The sequence below is a fragment of the Oncorhynchus tshawytscha genome, linkage group LG02, assembly GCF_018296145.1.
Source record: "Oncorhynchus tshawytscha isolate Ot180627B linkage group LG02, Otsh_v2.0, whole genome shotgun sequence".
NCBI lineage: Eukaryota > Metazoa > Chordata > Actinopteri > Salmoniformes > Salmonidae > Oncorhynchus > Oncorhynchus tshawytscha.
The window spans coordinates 45,577,685-45,596,909 of record NC_056430.1 but is presented as its reverse complement, the minus strand read 5'-3'; the positions used below and the strand labels follow the sequence as shown (position 1 = coordinate 45,596,909).

The 19,225-nt window shown below is 39.7% G+C and overlaps 2 protein-coding genes across 25 annotated transcripts in view; one reads left to right on the top strand and one right to left on the bottom strand.

Annotated features, from left to right (window-relative positions):
- Positions 1-19,204, bottom strand: part of LOC112244881 (mucin-5AC-like) — a 63,566-nt gene extending 44,362 nt beyond the window's left edge. For 5 of the 14 annotated variants that reach the window (XR_006079105.1, XR_006079104.1, XM_042299571.1 and 2 more), the window contains exons 1-5: positions 17,747-19,186; positions 17,387-17,413; positions 14,078-14,359; positions 12,505-12,816; positions 12,307-12,363 (exon numbers count right to left, since the gene is read on the bottom strand). Coding sequence is in view for 12 of the 14 variants with exons in the window: in XM_042299571.1 (XP_042155505.1) it covers positions 12,307-12,363; positions 12,505-12,816; positions 14,078-14,359; positions 17,387-17,413; positions 17,747-17,804 (736 nt within the window). In the remaining 2 variants the exon portion in view is untranslated. Of the gene's footprint in view, positions 1-1,327; positions 3,062-3,204; positions 3,246-3,577; positions 3,683-3,792; positions 3,825-3,934; positions 3,954-4,110; positions 4,204-5,016; positions 5,065-7,488; positions 7,543-10,920; positions 10,951-11,267; positions 11,316-11,554; positions 11,609-11,713; positions 11,777-12,306; positions 12,364-12,504; positions 12,817-14,077; positions 14,360-17,386; positions 17,414-17,746 lie in introns of those variants that run through there. The other 9 variants (XM_042299590.1, XM_042299605.1, XM_042299606.1 and 6 more) reach the window with 8 other exon arrangements.
- LOC112244872 (nuclear pore complex protein DDB_G0274915) overlaps positions 1-19,225 on the top strand; it is a 710,200-nt gene that overhangs the window by 678,644 nt on the left and 12,331 nt on the right. The gene's annotated exons all lie outside the window — the stretch shown is intronic.

The following is a 19,225-nucleotide window of genomic DNA, read 5'->3' as shown; positions in this document are numbered from 1 at the left end:
ATTATTAGAAAAAGGAAGAAGTTCAAGATGACGGTCAATCACCCTCGGTCTGGGGCTCCATGCAAGATCTCACCTCGTGGGGCATCAATGATCATGAGAAAGGTGAGGGATCAGCCCAGAACTACACGGCAGGACCTGGTCAATGACCTAAAGAGAGCTGGGACCACAGTCTCAAAGAAAACCATTAGTAACACACTACGCCGTCATGGATTAAAATCCTGCAGCGCACGCAAGGTCCCTCTGCTCAAGCCAGCGCATGTCCAGGCCCATCTGAAGTTTGCCAATTACCATCTGGATGATCCAGAGGAGGAATGGGAGAAGGTCATGTGGTCTGATGAGTCAAAAATAGAGCTTTTTGGTCTAAACTCCACTCGCCGTGTTTGGAGGAAGAAGAAGGATGAGTACAACCCCAAAACACCATCCCAACCGTGAAGCATGGAGGTGGAAACATCATTCTTTAGGGATGCTTTTCTGCAAAGGGGACAGGACGACTGCACCGTATTGAGAGGAGGATGGATGGGGCCATGTATCTTGAGATCTTGGCCAACAACCTCCTTCCCTCAGTAAGAGCATTGAAGATGGGTCGTGGCTGGGTCTTCTAGCATGACAACGACCCGAAACACACAACCAAGGCAACTAAGGAGTGGCTCCGTAAGAAGCATCTCAAGGTCCTGGAGTGGCCTAGCCAGTCTCCAAACTTGAACCCGATAGAAAATCTTTGGAGGGATCTGAAAGTCCGCATTGCCCAGCGACAGCCCCGAAACCTGAAGGATCTGGAGAAGATCTGTATGAAGGAGTGGGCCAAAATCCCTGCTGCAGTGTGTGCAAACCTGGTCAAGAACTACAGGAAACATATGATCTCTGTAATTGCAAACAAAGGTTTCTTTACCAAATATTAAGTTCTGCTTTTCTGATGTATCAAATACTTATGTCATGCAATAAAATGCAAATTAATTACTTAAATATCATACAATGTGATTTTCTGGATTTTTGTTTTGTCTCTCACAGTTGAAGTGTACCTATGATAAAAAATTACAGACCTCTACATGCTTTGTAAGTTGGAAAACCTGCGAAATCGGCAGTGTGTCAAATACTTGTTCTCCCCACTGTATAGAAGAGGGATTTATTTTTTATTTTATTTCACATTTATTTAACCAGGTAGGCCAGTTGAGAACAAGTTCTCATTTACAACTGCAACCTGGCCAAGATAAAGCAAAGCAGTGCGACAAAAACAAAAACACAGTTACACATAAACAAACATACAGTCAATAACACAATAGAAAGATCTATGTACAGTGTGTACAGTGTATATGGGAGGTGAGGGGGACCCACCCCTTTTCAACAAACAAAGCCATCCCCTATAGCATAATCGACCACCCTGACCGCTAAGCTCAAGTGTGCATCGAAACAGAATGTAAGCTCATATTAACTGGAAAAAATGTAATGAAGTTGTGTTCTCACACCATTTACATCTAAACCACTCCGCAGTCATTGGACTTCAAGGCTAGAATATGTCTACAACACTGTACATTGAAGGAGCGACTGAGGTGCTGAGTAAGTTGAAATTCAACTGGGAATTTGGAAAACAACAAGTTAACATGTGACCATGGAGAAATTTGGAGATTTGAATAGCATTTGGAAATCTATATTTTTCAGTTTTGATGATCTGATGTTGCCAACAATGTAAACATTTTTAAAACCGAAATGTTATATTTTGTAGCTTGTCTCAAACGTATGTGGGCAATATCAATATCAATACTTTTGCTATAAGATCAGGCTTTTGGGGTTTGCTAACCTTTGCTGCAGAAATTGGTCAAATAACATGAGACTTTTCCCCCAGATTGTTTGGGTGCATCTGGTTTATATTATAAGCATATTTCAACACAAGATGAATTTCACCAAGAAAAATGTCTTAGCAATACCACTTTGGATCATAATGACTTAAATTATCTTAATTTCCTATTTACCTGTTTTTTTGCATTGTGTGAATATGTTATATATTTATTGATTTATTTTAAATTGTCTGTATCTATCGAGTTTGATCACAAATATATTTTATTTAGTAAACTGTATCAAACCATTATGGAAGGAGACATCACACAGATGACAGAATATATATAAATACAGTATATATTTACTTGGGCATTTAAAGGGGAGTATGTCCCGGACCCCTCCAAAATCCAGAGTGTCAAAGTGTGATACAGTAAATTACGGCAGTTCCAAGCATTTTGGGGACCGTAAGCGAGATTTGCCCACCTCACCGATAAAACATTTTAGTGGCCCCGCTCATGGCGGCAAAGAGAAACATTTGGAGCTTTAAAGTTTATGTCCTGCAATTCTACTCATTTTGCCACGGGGCGGAGAGAACTTAATGTCCTGCAATTCTACTCATTTTGCCATGGGGCGGAGAGAACTTTGCAGTTATTAAGCAAATTTCCTGAAATTCAACACGTTGTGCCATTGTCGTGGAAATAATACAATTCAGTTTAAAGCTAATTTCCTGCAATTCCACACATTTTGCCATGACTTATGCCATGTTCATTTGATATCTGAGTGAGAGTGACTAACAAAATTATTGGGGGCCCCGTGGAAGTCAGGGCCCCTGGGCAGTAATTAGACCATTACTACAAGACTTAGATACCTGGTTAGACTAACTTGCCTAGCAATCTATAAAATCTTAGCTGACATGGGATAATTGAGTGACTGTCAGTGACTGAAATAACAAGAGAAAAACTTCTGATGTAGAACCACATTTCGAAACTGCACGTTGTGTATTCTACTATCCTACGGTTGTTTTTGGAGGGGGGAGGGGCCTCTAGCGGCTGCTTACTGAATGTTACTTATAAATAGAAACGGCACTGCAGTAGATGTTTTAGATACTTATTTACAGTAACATGATGTGTGATAAATAAAGGACATCCTGAAAGAAACAGTATTTCTGTGAGACATACAGAGAGCCAGTGGTGTAGTTTCAGTGTGTCTGCAGACTGTAAAACCCATCATGCTGGGCTGAGGTTGCTGGTCTGTCAGGGATTGAGCTGTATATGTGGTACATATCAGACTAGAGAAAGAAACAGACAGTTTAACTTCAGTCCTTTAATTCTACAGTAATGTAAATGTAATGTAATTTAAAATGATGCAACATCAATCTGAAACTGAGAGTCGATCACAGTCACCAAACACAGTGGGTGATTCTGAACTTACATTGTCGTTTTCAGATGACTTTCCATTTTCTTCAAAAGGACCTGTACAACACAGAAGGAGCCTGAGTGAGTGAGTGAGTGAGTCAGTATGTGCGCGCACACACACACGTCACTTCTCCTCCTGACTCAAACCATCCTGTAGACGTACAGCTCTATTCTCATGCTCTAACACATTATCTTATGTATAACTTAGATACATACATGCTTACTGATATGACTACCTCAGACCAACATCCAAGCCTAAACAACTTTGAGTCCTATAAAAGCCCAACATGTTATGAAACATTGGGACAGAGTTAAACAGACAAACCTAATGGTAAAGTTGTGGATGGTACAGAAGTGATCAGGCAGGAGACATTCTGTTACAAACTCACCTGAGGGCAAAAACATGGACGGTACCGAGGTGATGAGAGAATAGATCCCAGCATCTCTTGAATCCAACATGCCTGCACTGCTCATAGCTCCCATCACCAAATCACCTACAACAGAAAATAAATAAAACTTGAATTAGAATTTGTTGTTTGTACATGCATGTGTGTAGTTGTGTTAGTAGTGTGTGCAGTGTTTGATGTATTTGTTTGGAACATACATTGGCTGTGATCATCCTGTCTGGCTGTAGGTCTGTACAACATAAAAGTATATAAGAAGGTTGTGGTAAGAACATCTCATCATGGACAATACAGAACTAAAGTTTGATACAATCTGCATCATATTCACAAGGGAATTCTTACCTCTGAGAATTGGTTTTCTCTGAAAAACAAATTAGACTAAATGATTGATGTTGAATATACACTACACAATATCACCAAAATTAGTTGAAAGATTAACCCATGTCAAAGGCACTTACATTAATATGAGAAGGAAAATGTTTGCAAGTTATTTGTTATGCAGAATCAGAAGTACTCACTGGTCCTCCTGCAGAGATAGACAGCTGTCAATCCCATTAAGAACACGCCCACTCCAGAAGCCATACACACTGCTGTCTGCCATAATTGCACCTCTGTTTGGTGACATGATGACATCAGGAGAGGTCATTAGCTCTTAATCCAAATGTAAATACTTCAATTGTAGACAGGTGTTAGAATACCACTTTATTATTAGTCTTGGTAAACGTTTCCGTTTTCATATATGTGAGAAAAGACAGCCAGTTAGCTAAACATTTTACATTTGAGCCTGTGAAGGAAAATGTTATGTTTGTGCTTTTCTAATAACCAATTGGACTGGGTCCATGCAACTGACTGATTGATCGTGACTGGGAGGAATCCTCACTATCAGTATAAGCAATTTGGCAGTGCGCCAAGAACATTGTTTTGAAAACCGAAAGGGGTGTCTCAGTTTCAAGGTCTCAGCTTGAAGAGAAGAAGCCTTGTGAGGTATTGGTTGGTCACATGCATGAAACAAACGTTAATGATGAATTAATTATGAATTTTGAGTAAGCTAAATCTTGCAAATATAACTTGTCTGTTTAAGCACTAAATAAGAGAACTAATGGGACTTCCCCGGCGGAGCAAGATAGAGGCATGCAAGATAGAGCAGTTTGTTAACAGTTAACACACATCACAACTAGTATACACCAATAAACAAAAATCGTGTGGCCATACAAACTTTCAGTTGGACTCTTTGGTGTGTCAGTTGTCAAAGTAGGATTAACAGTCAAATCTGGTGCAAAGCAAAGTCATTGATTTAATCAATCCAAGATAAACCTCTTTTCTAGTAATTAGGCACATTTGTGATGAGGAAAGAATACAAAGACCTGGGTAAGATAAACTGAAAACAATTTACTTTTTTAACTAACTAAAGATGACCAGCACACCTGATGTAGGATTCACTGCTGTGCTGGGGGCCAAAGGAGAGGTCAAACCTGGTGAGAAGAGATGAGAAATGTACATTTGTTTCATATCAAATCAAATAAAATGTTTTTTGTCACATGCGCTGAATACAACAGGTGTTACAATACAACCTTACCATGAAACACTTACTTTCAACAATGCATTTTTTAAGTAAGAAAATATTTGCTAAAAAATTCTAAAGAAATAAAATGTAAAAATAAAAACAATAACGAGGCTATAGGTAATTCAGGTAATATGTATATGTGAGAAGGTGTAAAGTGACTACGCATAGGTAATAAACAGCGAGTAGCAGCAGCGTAAAAAAGGAGATCAATGCAAATAGTCTGGTTAGCCATTTGAGCCTTTTGGACTTAGACTTGGCGATCCGGTACCACTTGCCATGCGGTAGCAGAGAGAACAGTTTTTGACTTGCGTGGCTGGAGTCTTGACAATTTTTAGGTCCTTTCTCTGACCCCGCCTGGTATAGATGTCCTGGATGGCAGGAAGCTTGTCCCCAGTGATGTACTGGGCCGTACGCACTAACCTCTACGGTCAGATGCCAAGCAGTTGCCATACCAAGCGGTGATGCAATCAGTCAGGATGCTCTCGATGGTGCAGCTGTATAACTTTTTGAGGATCTGAGGACCCATGCCAAATCTTTTCGGTCTCCTGAGAGGGCATAGGATTTGTCATGCCTTCTTCACGACTGTCTTGGTGTGTTTGGACCATGTCAGTTTGTGTATTACAGAGTCGGTCAGGGAGAGGTTGAAAATGTCAGTGAAGACACTTGCCAGTTGGTCAGTGCATGTTCTCAGTATGCGTCCTGGTAATCCGTCTGGCCCTGCAGCCAAGTGAATGTTGACCTGTTCAAAGATCTTACTCACATCGGCAACGGAGAGCGTGATCTGACATTCGTCCGAAACAGCTGGTGATTTCATGCAAGGTTAAGTGTAGCTTGCCTTGAAGCAAGCATAGAAGGCATTTAGCTCGTTTGGTAGGCTTTCGCCACTGGGCAGCTCATGGTTGGGTTTCCCTTTGTAATCCGCAATAGTTTGCAAGCCTTGCCACATACAACGAGCGTCAGAGCCAGTGTAGTAGGATTCAATCTTAAACCTGTATTAATGCTTTGCCTGTTTGATGGTTCATCTGAGGGCATAGCAGGATTTCTTATAAGCATCCGGATTAGTGTCTCGCTCCTTGAAAGCAGCAGCTTTAGATTTTTGCTCAGCGCGGATGTTGCCTGTAATCCATGGCTTCTGGTTGGCATATGTACGTACAGATGAAGTCGGTAATGTAGTGTACTCCTCAATGCCATCGGATGAATCCCAAAACATATTTCAGTCTGTGCTAGCAAAACAGTCATGTAGCATAGCATGCGTGTCATCGGACCACTTCTGTAATGAGCGAGTCACTGGTAAGTCTTGCTTAAGTTTTTGCAGGTTAGCAGGAATCAGGAGGATATAATTATGGTCAGATTTTCCAAATGGAGGGTGAGGGAGAGATTTGTACACATCTCTGTGTGTGGAGTAAAGGTGGTATAGATTTTATTTTTCTCTGGTTGCACATTTGACATGCTGGTAGAAATTAGGTAACATGGATTAAAGTTTTCCTGCATTAAAGTCTCCAGCACTAAGAGCACCGCTTCTGGATGAGCATTCTCTTGTCTGCTTATGGCCTTATACAGCTCGTTGAGTGCGGTCTTAGTGCCTGCATCGGTTTGTGGTGGTAAATAGACAGCTACAAAAATATAGATAAACTCTCTTGGTATATTGTGTGGACTACAGCTTATCATGGGATACTCTACCTCAGGCGAGCAAAACCTCTAGACTTCCTTAATATTTGCACACCAGCTGTTATTGACAAATAGACAGACCTCCAGCCCTCATCTTACCGGAGGTTTATTGTTCTGTCTTGCCGATACACGGTAAACCCAGCCAACTGTATATGATCCATGTCCTCGTTCAGCCATGACTCGGTGAAACATAAGATACGGATGGTAAAGCAGGATTATCCACTTACAGATGAATTCTCACCAAGCATCAGGATCTGCGGCCCCTGTATCGGTCGTCTCCTCTTCATGCGAATGACGGGGCTTTGGGCCTGGTCCGTGAAAAGACATAAATCTTTCTCCTTCAATTCATTAAAGAAAAAATCTTCGCCCAGTGAGTAATCACTGTTCTGATGTCCAGAAGCTCTTTTCAGTCATAAGAGACAGTGGCAGAAACATTGTGTGCAAAACAAGGTACAAACAACGCAAAAGAAAACACCCAGAATAGCACAATTGGTTAGGAACCCGTAAAATGGCAGCCATCCCCTCCGGCGCTATTCATATCTAAGAAAAGTACAATTTAGAGTGAACGTACAAGCAGCCATGAATAAGTCTATGAGTAAACCTGTTGGAGCTTCAGTGAATTAGAGTGAACTAAAAATGTAATTGCAAAGTAAGGGATACTTACTAGTTGGTCTCACTGTGATGTCAGGGGTCAAAGTAGAAGTAACAGTCGAAACTACTGGAAAGTATTAAAAGTTAATTCTGGATCTGATTACACAAGAAGAAAGGTATTCATTATTTCTGTTAGAAAACAACACAACTCAGTCAGTAGAAAGATTCACAATTTCAGAATTTTGAATATTATTGTTAAAACCCAGAGCCTTAAAAGCTTATGGTGTACCATGGGATGCCCCATTAACTTCTTATGGCTGGGGGCAGTATTGAGTAGCTTGGATGAATAAGGTTCCCAGAGTAAACTGCCTGCTACTCAGTCCCAGTTGCTAATATATGCATATTATTAGTATATTTGGATAGAAAACACTCTGAAGTTTCCAAAACTGTTTGAATGATGTCTGTGAGTATAACAGAACTCATATGGCAGGCAAAAACCTGAGAAAAAATCCATCCAGGAAGTGGGAAATCTGAGGTTGGTCGTTTCTCAACTCATTCCCTATTGAAGAAACAGTGGGATATTGGTCATGTTGCACTTCCTAAGGCTTCCACTAGATGTCAACAGTCTTTAGAACCTTGTTTGATGCTTCTACTGTGAAGTGGGGCTGAATAAGAGGGGATTGAGTAAGGTCTGCCATGAGCTGAACATGCGCTGACCATGCGCGTTGACGTGAGATCGAGCTCGGTTCCATTGCATTTCTGAAGACAAAGGAATTCTCCAGTTGGATCATTATTGAAGATTTATGTTAAAAACATCCTAAAGATTGATTCTATACTTAGTTTGACATGTTTCTACGGACTGTAATATGACTTTTCATCTGAACTTTTGCTTGGACCTGCCAGTCGTGAGTTTAGATTGTGTACTGAACGCGCGATCCAAACGGAGTTATTTGGACATAAATGATGGATATTATCGAACAAAACAAACATTTATTGTGGAATTGGGATTCCTGGGAGTGCATTCTGATGAAGATCATCAAAGGTAAATTAATGTTTATAATGTTATTTCTGACTTCTGTTGACTGCACAATACGGAGGATATCTTTTTGTCTTGTTTGGGCTCTGAGCGCCGTACTCAGATTATTGCATGGTTTGCTTTTTCCGTAAAGCTTTTTTGAAATCTGACACAGCGGTTGCATTAAGGAGTAGTGTATCTAAAGTTCCATGTATAACACTTGTATTTTCTTCAACATTTATAATGAGTATTTCTGTAAATTGATGTGGCTCTCTGCAAAATCACCAGATGTTTTTGGAACTAACGTAAACTCACCCAATTCCGTACAAATGTGCGTAACCACGGCATTCAAACGAGGCTGCAATGAAAATGAATGAGACTGTAGTGACTGTGTTGGCATCAAAATCCGGGGTGTGAAACTACATTTCGATTCAGCATTGATTGACATGGTAATGGGCTAACAGTATTGGAGAAAAGATGAAAAAACTAACCCCTCTGGTGCTGTACGTTACATCGTGACGTGTCACTACGTAACGTCCAGCACGCATTTGCGACTCATTTTGTGCCGTACCGCCTCTTTCCACCAGGGGTAGCCCTTCTCTCGCAGATTAAAATCATGCTCAACCATATACACTTGTAAGAAAACTTCATTATTTTTGTCTAAATTAATATAATTATTGCTAATATTAAACTAATATTTCATGACTAGGGTGCCATTTGCAGTTTTTTGCAGGTCATTTCTGCGAGCCATCATGACACTCAAAAGCCGGAACAGCTGCAGTTCACTTGTGAGGCTAACGTTAGCGCAGCCCTAAACCCCTCTTCAAATTCGACACAAACCTTCAAACAGGTATGTGATGAGACATAACATAAACTCTTTATGTTTTATTTACATTTTAAGGTTGATTAGTTGGACAAATCGGGTGAAAAAAAACAGTTTTCTTCACACAACATATTACCCCCTTTCAAGATCACTTCGTAGCCTTCGCTCCCCACCCGCCATTTTTAAAAAGACCAGACGGAGCTCATTGCCTTGATGAATTATGCAGAGATGGGCATCATGAAGGTCTCGTCATTAATTTAGTTGGAAAGGGGAGAAATTGTGTTTTACATTGGCATTGATATTACAGTTGATCTGGAAGTATTACGTTTTTTTGGGCTCAAAAATAAGGTCAATTGTACGGATCAAGGCGATGTACAAAAGTGAGTGAGTTTACGTTACTGAACATTACGTGCCAATTTATGCTGAGATTTCTTTATATAAATATGAACTTTATCGAACAAAATGTACATGTATTGTGTAACATGAAATCCTACGAGTGTAATCAGATGAAGATCAAAGGTTAGTGATTAATTCTCTCTAAATTTCTGATTTTTGTGACTCCTCTCTGGCTGGAAAAATGGTTTTGTTTTTCTGTGACTTGGCTCTGACCTAACATAATCATTTGTGGTGCTTTTGCCGAAACGTCTATTTGAAATCGAACACTGTGGTGGGATTAACAAGAAGTGTATCTTTAAAATGGTGTGACATACTTGTATGCTTGAGGAATTTTAATTATGAGATTTCTGTTTGAATTTGGCACCCTGCACTTTCACTGGCTGTTGTAATATCGATCCCGTTAGTGGGGTCTCAGCCATAACATCCCACATAATGCTTACATGGATATTCCCTTCATTAACTTCTAGAATGGTCTCTGCTACTTACGATTGCCTGCTGTTTGTTAAATGCTCTACATTGGGTGTCACTCTAGTATGGAACCGTGAAATGCAGGGATTGGGGACTGACCTGAACTGGGATACCATTTAGGAAAATGTATTTGTTACCTCTAAAAACCCAGCACACCAGCTTATACATTATAAGCTCATACATAGAAGTTATGCAACCACATTTAGACATTTTAAGATGAAGCTGATTCCTACTCCAAAATGTGAGAGACGGCGTATGAATGCTGTTGTAACACAAATGTTTTGGGAATGTCCTGTGGTGTCCCAGTTCTGGTCACATGTTTTGGATTTCCTTACAAACATGTGTTTCCCTGTGAAGATCCACCTTTATTTTTGTTGAATGATAACTCTACATTTGTACTGCAACTGGTTCAGAAAATAATAATTTATAATAATAAGATAATAATTTATGCGGTGTTAACAGCAGCACAAAAGGTTATCCTTAGTGGATTACCCCTACAATCCCCTTGCCTCAAACATGGTTATCATATTTTCAAGATATTGTTCGTTTAGAGCGATCAGCGGCCATGATAAACAAAGCTCGGGCAAATACAACTGAGGTATGGGATGTAATTATGCAAAACTCTATCAGATATCAGCACCTCTTGAACAAGCAATGGACCTACATGATAAGGGAGATGGGGGACGACATTTTATTTTCTGAGAATAATATAGAATATTTTTTATTGTAAACTCCACTTCCTTCCTGTAAATGTCTCATTTGTCTGAGAAAAGACAGGTAGTCAGCTAGAGATGGATGCTTACCCAGAACGCTTTCTGTGGAGCTTTGACCTCCTGGGCACATGCAAGAGAGAGACTGTTTAATAACAGTTAACACACAACACAACTTATTACACCACTAAACTAAAATCATGTGGACTCTTAGGGGTGTCAGTTGTCAAAGTAGAACTAGAAGTCAAACCCGGTGCAAAGCAAAGTCATTGGATCTGATTATACAATAACAAAGGTATCTAAATGGGTTGATTTAATTAATTAAATATCAACCTCTTTTTTTTAATCAGGGGATATTTGTGAGTAAAAACCTGGCTAAAATAAAGCTAGTCTATTTGTTTAGGTCCTATCTGCTAACTAGAGAAAGATGGACAACACACCGGATGTAGGATTCACTGCCGTGCTGGGGGTCAAAGGAGAGGTCAAACCTGGTGAGAGGAGATTACACAAGAACAAATGTAAATGCATTTAATTTATTAGGTCATTCAATAAGCAGAAATAGAGAAGTACACTACACATTACCTACAAATCAGATAGACTTAAAGTACACAAATCTAGACGAAATCACAGCAGCTATGAATGGGTCAATTCATAAATCAGATGGATCTTTAGTGAATTAATGTAAACAAAAATATACATGTAAGTTAAAATGAGTGGATTTACTTACTGGTAGTTGGTCTCACTGTGGTGTCTGGGATCAAAGTAGAAGTAACAGTCAAAACTAGTGGGAAGCAATATGATTACACAAGAATAAGATAAAGCATTAATCTAAACCCTTGACTACAATTGGTATTTGCAGAGATGGTCATTTAGAGGTCCAACACACCTTCTGTAGGACTCACTGTCGTGCTGGGAGGCAAAGTATATCCAGGACCTGGACTTAAAACCACTGAGAAAACACATATTAATGAAATTAGTATTTTATTCATGATCGTATTAATGATCATCATGGTGTTGTTGGCCTTTTGAAATACCTTCATGACTTGTCTATTCAAAGTGGGAAAAGTAGGACTATAAAATCACTACGGACAGATTGCTTCCTGCCCTGGTATATTATATTTCTCCTCATTATAGAGATGATGAGACCAATTCATAAGGTGATCAAGTCTTTCAGGACAGATAATGTGTTGATTGTTGTTGACAGCTTCCTAGAATAAAGTCACCATGTTATCTAACAGCAGAAGCCTAACAGAGTATAGATACGATCTAAACACTCGACTAGATGAACACAGACATTATAATACTTGTGCTGATGATCCCAGGCGTTGGTGTTGAGGCTGGTGTCATATCTATAGAACAGCTTAATTATCTAACAGAACAGCTTCATTTACACATTGACACAACTATTCTTATTGCTGAAACTTGTGTTGCTTTAAAATAACAGCAGTGACACTTTAAAAGCACAAATATGTGGACTACCTGCTATAGAAGGTGTCTGTATAGTTGTTGGATCGCTGATGTGAACTCCCACCAGATCTAAAATCATTTGGGATTGAAATGTGGTATTTAGTTTGTTGGTCAGAATTAATATAGTCATACTAAGAAGATGCTAAAATCAAAGTGAGTCAGATCATGAAGACCTACAGCCCTGATAGATAGGTTTAGATAATGACTCACGTGCAAAGCTGTGCCCATCACTGCGTGGAGAGAGAGAGTTTGGTCCTGAGCTCAATCTGTAGTCACAGCTCACCTCCTTACGCCTCATTGACTGTAGACGACTGATCAGATCACTATGTTTTGGAGTGAATTGACAGAACTGTTGTCCGGATGCTGAGGTGGCTTTTCTCTTCTTGATCGGTGCTGTGAAGGATGGCTGACTCTCCTCTCCAACATACAGGCTACAGGTGGTGTCAGGACTTAAGGATTCATGAATCAAACAGATGATGGTGAAGTCCTCATCTAAATGGACTGTAATGTCTGGTTTTGGATCTGTTAGGAAAAGACAGAGACTCCTTTTTGCATCACTCTATTTGAATGTAATGTATATGTCTCAAGTGACACTGACTCTTACTAACCTAGAGCCTGCCATTCTCTTTATATTACGTATCAGCATGTCTTATTTGATATCATTCCTATTTATGAGTGCCATTTAATCATGTGTGCTGTGTGTTTACAACGATTGCCTTTCACTTAATTCCTTACATTCTCACGTGAGAATTGAAATTGAATCAAATTGAACGCACAGAATATTTTGCTTGCTTGTATGGTGTGTAGTGATTCCACAAATCTTCCTCTCCCTGCTCAGGAGGAAGAGCCGTACCCTGTTCGGGTAGAGCCAAACTAATCCTGCTCGGGTAGAAGCGAATGAACAAACCCTACTCAGAAGGACCCAGGTATCACCTGCTGTGTTAGTTTGGCCAGTTGCTTCTAGTTAGCCTACAGCCCTAAATCCCAGCCTATTTATACATTTCTAATAGGACTGTAGTGATACTGTGTATTACTGTGTATTACTGAGTTTATAAAGAACCTTTGATTGTACTTTTGCCTCTCTGTGGTTGTTTGCCGTGGGATCTTAGAACTCTACTTTTGACATATACATGTCAAATATTTATTGTCTTCACAACAACTATTTTGAAATGACATTGGATGAGATTGTGATTTAAACAGAATCATCCAAGACAATCTGAATATATAATTTCTTACAAAGAATAGTAACAGAGACTGAACCACTGTGCATCGATGGAAAGTGAGTTTCTACAGTGTAAAAACATCTCAGTTTGAGCTCAGCAGATGAACTTTGACCTGCCCACGAGAGCAGCTCAGTCCCCGTGAGTGATCGCATACAGGGTGAGGGTTTAGGATCTCTCCCCTCTGTGTAGAAGTAACACTGAGACACAGAGACAGATGGAGGAGTCTGACAGCTCAGCCGAACTGAGTCTCTCTCTCTGATGACTGTAGAACTGACTGTCAGCCTGGGAGGAGGTGGGTCTGTGAGATCAGGGGAATAGTGTCTCTTTGAAAGTTGTATTTCAAAACATCACAGGTAATCCATACATACTAACAGTATGGAAAATCCATTAATCAAATGTTCAACTATTTCAGCATTTATGTTTGTACAAAGTACAGTAATTTCTATCATTATGAGAAATTTAGACTTTCAGGAAATACGACAGAAGATCTCATTTTCAGAACGAGCATAATTAATACGGTATAACAGTGACGTGTATAATTTTATAAACCACCTACTTACCCAGAACAGTGACTGAGACAGGGTCACTTAAAGGAGATGTGTGAGATCTCCTTACAGCATAGTAACACGTCACTTTGACCACATCTGGAAACGTTTGATCTGCCCTCTTGAGCAGCTCTGTTCCTGTTATTGTCTGAGTACAGGATGAGTCTGGAAGATTCTTCCTCCCCTCTATGTAGAAGTAACAGTGAGACACAGGCAGAGATGGAGGAGTCTCACAACTCAGCTGAACTGATTCTGTCTCTCTGATGACTGTAGAACTCACTGTCAGCTGAGGAAGGTCTGTGAGAATAGGGGATTACGCATTTAGCATTTTGTGGTTTTGAGAAATGTACTGATAGCCTAATCCCTCCTTGTTATTTCAGAATTAAGGATCTTGAGTCAATATTTTATGCAGCGACAGTATGGGAAATTAAGGAGATATAATATATTGCTTGATTGTTTCATGTAATAGATTATGAGAACACACAGTATGATAACATATCCCAAGAGGAACATGGTAATGATGGCCCAACAGTACATTGTTTACAACCATTCAAATAGTCTTCTTACCCTGAATTGTGACTGTTGAAGGCTCACTGTATATGGATCTAAACTGTGAACCTGTAGCACTGTACTGACATTGTATTTTGACCTCAGCTGGTGAACTCTGACTCTGACCTAAATGCGTTTTATTTACATCCTTTCACCAGGACATATGCTCATTTTGGAACGTTGCTAAATTGGCACAGCCAAACAACGGAAGTGATGGATTTCTTTCTGACCAGAACTGTCCCAGAGCTTGGGGAGGTGTGTCTGTGCTTGTGCTGCAGCGGCAGGTGCACAAGACAAAACTTTACCAGCATCACACATATCGGTGAATCACTGTGACATATGAAATACAAGTGATAGTGTAATCAATCTGTAATAACTATGTAAAAAAGTAACAAACGTGTTAAATTATTATGTGATGTACAGTCATATCTAGGTCCTGATTGGTCAACAAGCTGATTTGACGCATCAAACAGTGTTATTTCACGTGTATCTTTTTTGAAAAGCAAAGACCCAAATGGAGTTCCATACTTTTACAGATGCACAATCGAGAGCATCCTGTCGGGCTGTACGGCAACTGCTCTGCCCCCAACCGTAAGGTTCTACAGAGGGTAGTGAGGTCTGCATGACGCAACACTGGGGGCAAACTAACTGCCCTCCAGGACACCTACACCACCCGATGTCACAGGAAGGCCATAAAGATCATCAAGGACAACAACCACCCGAGCCACTGCCTGTTCACCCCGCTATCATCCAGAAGGCGAGGTCAGTACAGGTGCGTCAAAGCAGGGACCGAGAGACTGAAAACAGCTTCTATCTCAAGGCCATCAGACTGTTAAACAGCCACCACTAACATTGAGTGGCTGCTGCCAACATACTGACTCAACTCCAGCCAAATTAAAAATGGAAAATTGTATCAGTAGACACTTGAAACAATGCCACTCAATATAATGTTTACATACCCTACATTACTCATCTCATATGTATATACTGTACTCGATACCATCTACTGCATCTTGCCTATGCCATTCTGTACCATCACTCATTCATATATCTTTATGTACATATTCTTTATCCCTTTACGCTTGTGTGTATAAGGTAGTTGTTGTGGAATTGTTAGGTCAGATTACTCGTTGGTTATGACTGCATTGTCGGAACTAGAAGCACAAGCATTTCACTACACTCGCATTAACCTCTGCTTTTTATTTATTATTTATTTATTTATTTAAATTTTATTTAACCAGGCAAGTCAGTTAAGAACAAATTCTTATTTTCAATGACGGCCTAGGAACAGTGGGTTAACTGCCTGTTCAGGGGCAGAACGACAGATTTGTACCTTATCAGCTCGGGGTTTGAACTTTCGGTTACTAGTCCAACGCTCTAACCACTAGGCTACCCTGCCGCCCCATACCATGTGTATGTGACAAATACAATTTGATTTGATTTGATTTGATACTTTCCAGTGCACGACACACTGACATCATGTACAGATGCGCATGACTCTTGGCTGCAGTAAGAAAGCCACGCCATCTGCTCACATTCAACATAGCCTAGATTTATGTTTTTATTAGTTCTAAACAAAATAACTTTTGGGGGGGCTCTCCTAACGCTTACAATGATGTGTTGATTCTTGCTTGAACAGTCACTAAGAATATAATTTGGTGTTGATCTTTGTAAATTAACTATTTTGGATGCATCAAGTTGTTAGCTAGAATGCTAAACACTCACTGACATGGCCATAGGCTGCAGCAAAAGATAGCCAAAGAGACATTTTACTGGTTGAAGTTGAAGTTATTTTTAAGTATAATGCATTTGATTTACAATGATGACACAAACGTTATATTAAGCAGGACTTTCGTACGACCCTTAAACTCCAATTATAATCCAAAAGTAGTGTGAAATGCACTCATATGCAACATGTAAATAAAGGCTTTTTTTTGTTGGCATTCCGTTCTGTCACCATAGTGGATTGAGCAGTCAAATGGAATGGTGAATAGACCATTTTTTTTTTGTGTTTGTAAACGTTGCCGCACAAGGGCGATGGGCGCAACGTTTGCAAACACAAAAAAATGGTCTATTCACTATTCCATTTGACTGCTCAATCTACTATCTCATCAGCCCAGCCAGGCAATTTATTATCTTGATCTCCACTGTAAAAAGCATTAAGATATTATATCCCATTTATTTTAGACTAGCATTTGGTTTTCAACAGTGGAGATTTGTATTAATCTTGCTGTCTGTCTCATTCCACGGGGATGCGGACCTATGTTGACTCCAATCCTTCCCACAGTTGTGTCAAGTTGGCAGGATGTCCTTAGGGTGATGGACCATTCTTGATACGCACAGGAAACTGTTGAGCGTGAAAAACCCAGCCTTGTTACAGTTCTGGCACCTAGTAGCATACCCCGTTCAAAGGCACTTAAATATTGTGTCTTGCCCTTTCCCCCTCTGAATGGCACACATACACAATCCATGTCTTTAACCTGTCTCCTCCCCTTCATCTAATACTGATTTAAGTGGCTTTAACAAGTGACATAAATAAGGGATCATAGCTTTCACCTGGATTTGCCTGATCAGTCTATGTCATGTTAATGTTTTGTATAGCCAGTGTATACAGCCACTCATGGAAGGATGAAATCGTATGGATGAATTCATCAAAATAACGTTTTTATTGAAAATATGTCAATCATTATTTGAATATTTTGGTAATCCATTGTTTTGTCTGGTAGCCCAAAAAGTTACATATTGCAGCTTTAAATCCATAAAAATGATACTGACCTTTGGCTTTGAGGTACTGGAAGGTATCTAGACATAACAAAATGGGTCATTATTGCGCTCTTTTGCCATTATGAAAAATAAGAAATCTTGAGATGGGAACACTTTACACAAGCTGGCGAAGCAGAACAGTCTGTAATGCATTCACAGCCATGTTATCAAGCAGTGGTCATTCTTATCTGTACAAAATGTAAAATAATGACAGAGAAATATAAATCAATAGGATGATCAATGGAATAAGACACACTTATTATAACCATAACAGGTTGAAATATTAAGAGTTCCTAAAGTAAAAGACTAATAGAGGGGAAAGAAGAATGAAATATCCTGTCGCACAAACAGATGGAAGGAAAAATAACTCACCGAAAAGGAGGATGAGCAAAAACAGACGACCAGCCATATCAGGGATGAACAATGTCATTTTTTAGACAGCTACATACATACTGTTAGTCTGACATCACAGAAGATGGTGGCAGTGACTGGGACAAAGATGAAATGTTTCAATAGAAAAGCAGATGTGGAGCTTGTTCACAGGAAAACCACAGATGTCTCATATGGCAACTGTGGGCTAATGTTATGTTGCAGAGGACAAGGAGGCTGAACATTCAGAATCATTTATCTGTAATTATTTTTAGGTTCAAAAGCTACCTGTCTTCAACAAATTGTATTTTGAATCATTATTGCAGGCAATTCCATTTCTAAAACCAACAAACTAACTTTTCTTTCGGAGAAAAATATTTATCTTTGACTTTTGTTTTAAGTTTTTAACAGCTGCACAATGTTTAACTACAAAAACCCTGCAAGGGTTTTCATATTTCATTTATGTTTGGTGAGTCACGTTTAATAATATGCCAGAGCAGTGACGGTAAACTGATAAACGCAGTAAAGGAAAGCATGGATGGAAGGAAGGAACGGAGGAGAGAAGAAAAAGCGAGTTCACACTACTCGGAGTGATTAGTTTACCTTTAATGCTCTGTCTGGTACCTACATTTCAGCGCCCGTTCAGATAAACCGCGTGCTTTGCTTGAAGTGCATAACATTGAACGTGTGTAGGCTGAGAATGCAGTTGCTGTTTTTAAACTAATGTTTTTATTTTCATATTAACCGTTTAATCATGCCACCTAAAAAAGCAGCAACCGCTGAAAAAGTAACGGATATTTGGTTAGATCACGGTTGATACATTTGTCAATTTCATTGTTAGAATCCAGCAAAGCGCCTGCTGTGGCACGAAAAACTCATCTTCATCCACCCACGATGGTGTTGGTTAATGAAGCGCTGAAGGAGTTGGACTCTCGAATCGTCTCCTCACAGGCCATTCGCGGCTACATAACAGAGAAATATCCATCTGTGGACCTGATGAGGTTGAAGTACAGGACACGCAAGATCCTGAAAATAGGAATCGAGGGCGGGGTATTGGTGAGGACATCAACTCGATAGCAAACGGCGCACAGGGGAGGTTTCGGGTAAGTGACCCATGCATGTCTAAATCTTATTAAAGTAAATGCCCAGTGTTTCCAGATTTCTATGAAATATGACCTATAATTTACAACATGAGTGAAATTATTTTCCTTCCCCAAAATTGTAATTTAGTATGTTAAAGCAGCATTCCTGTTTGAATAGTGTTTTTATTTATATATTACTACATTGGGCAATTAAATACAATTTCCAGGGGCACACTGACTCACGTATAATGAAGACACCATAGACTACTACTCACGGTGATGGCCAATGCGCTCCTCTTGGCAATAGCCTATCTCAGGGTGAGCTACTTTGAAAAACAGTGCTGCTGGTCACTAGAATTTGGGAGTTGAGAATTATATAGGTTCTAGAGACAGTCTTCTA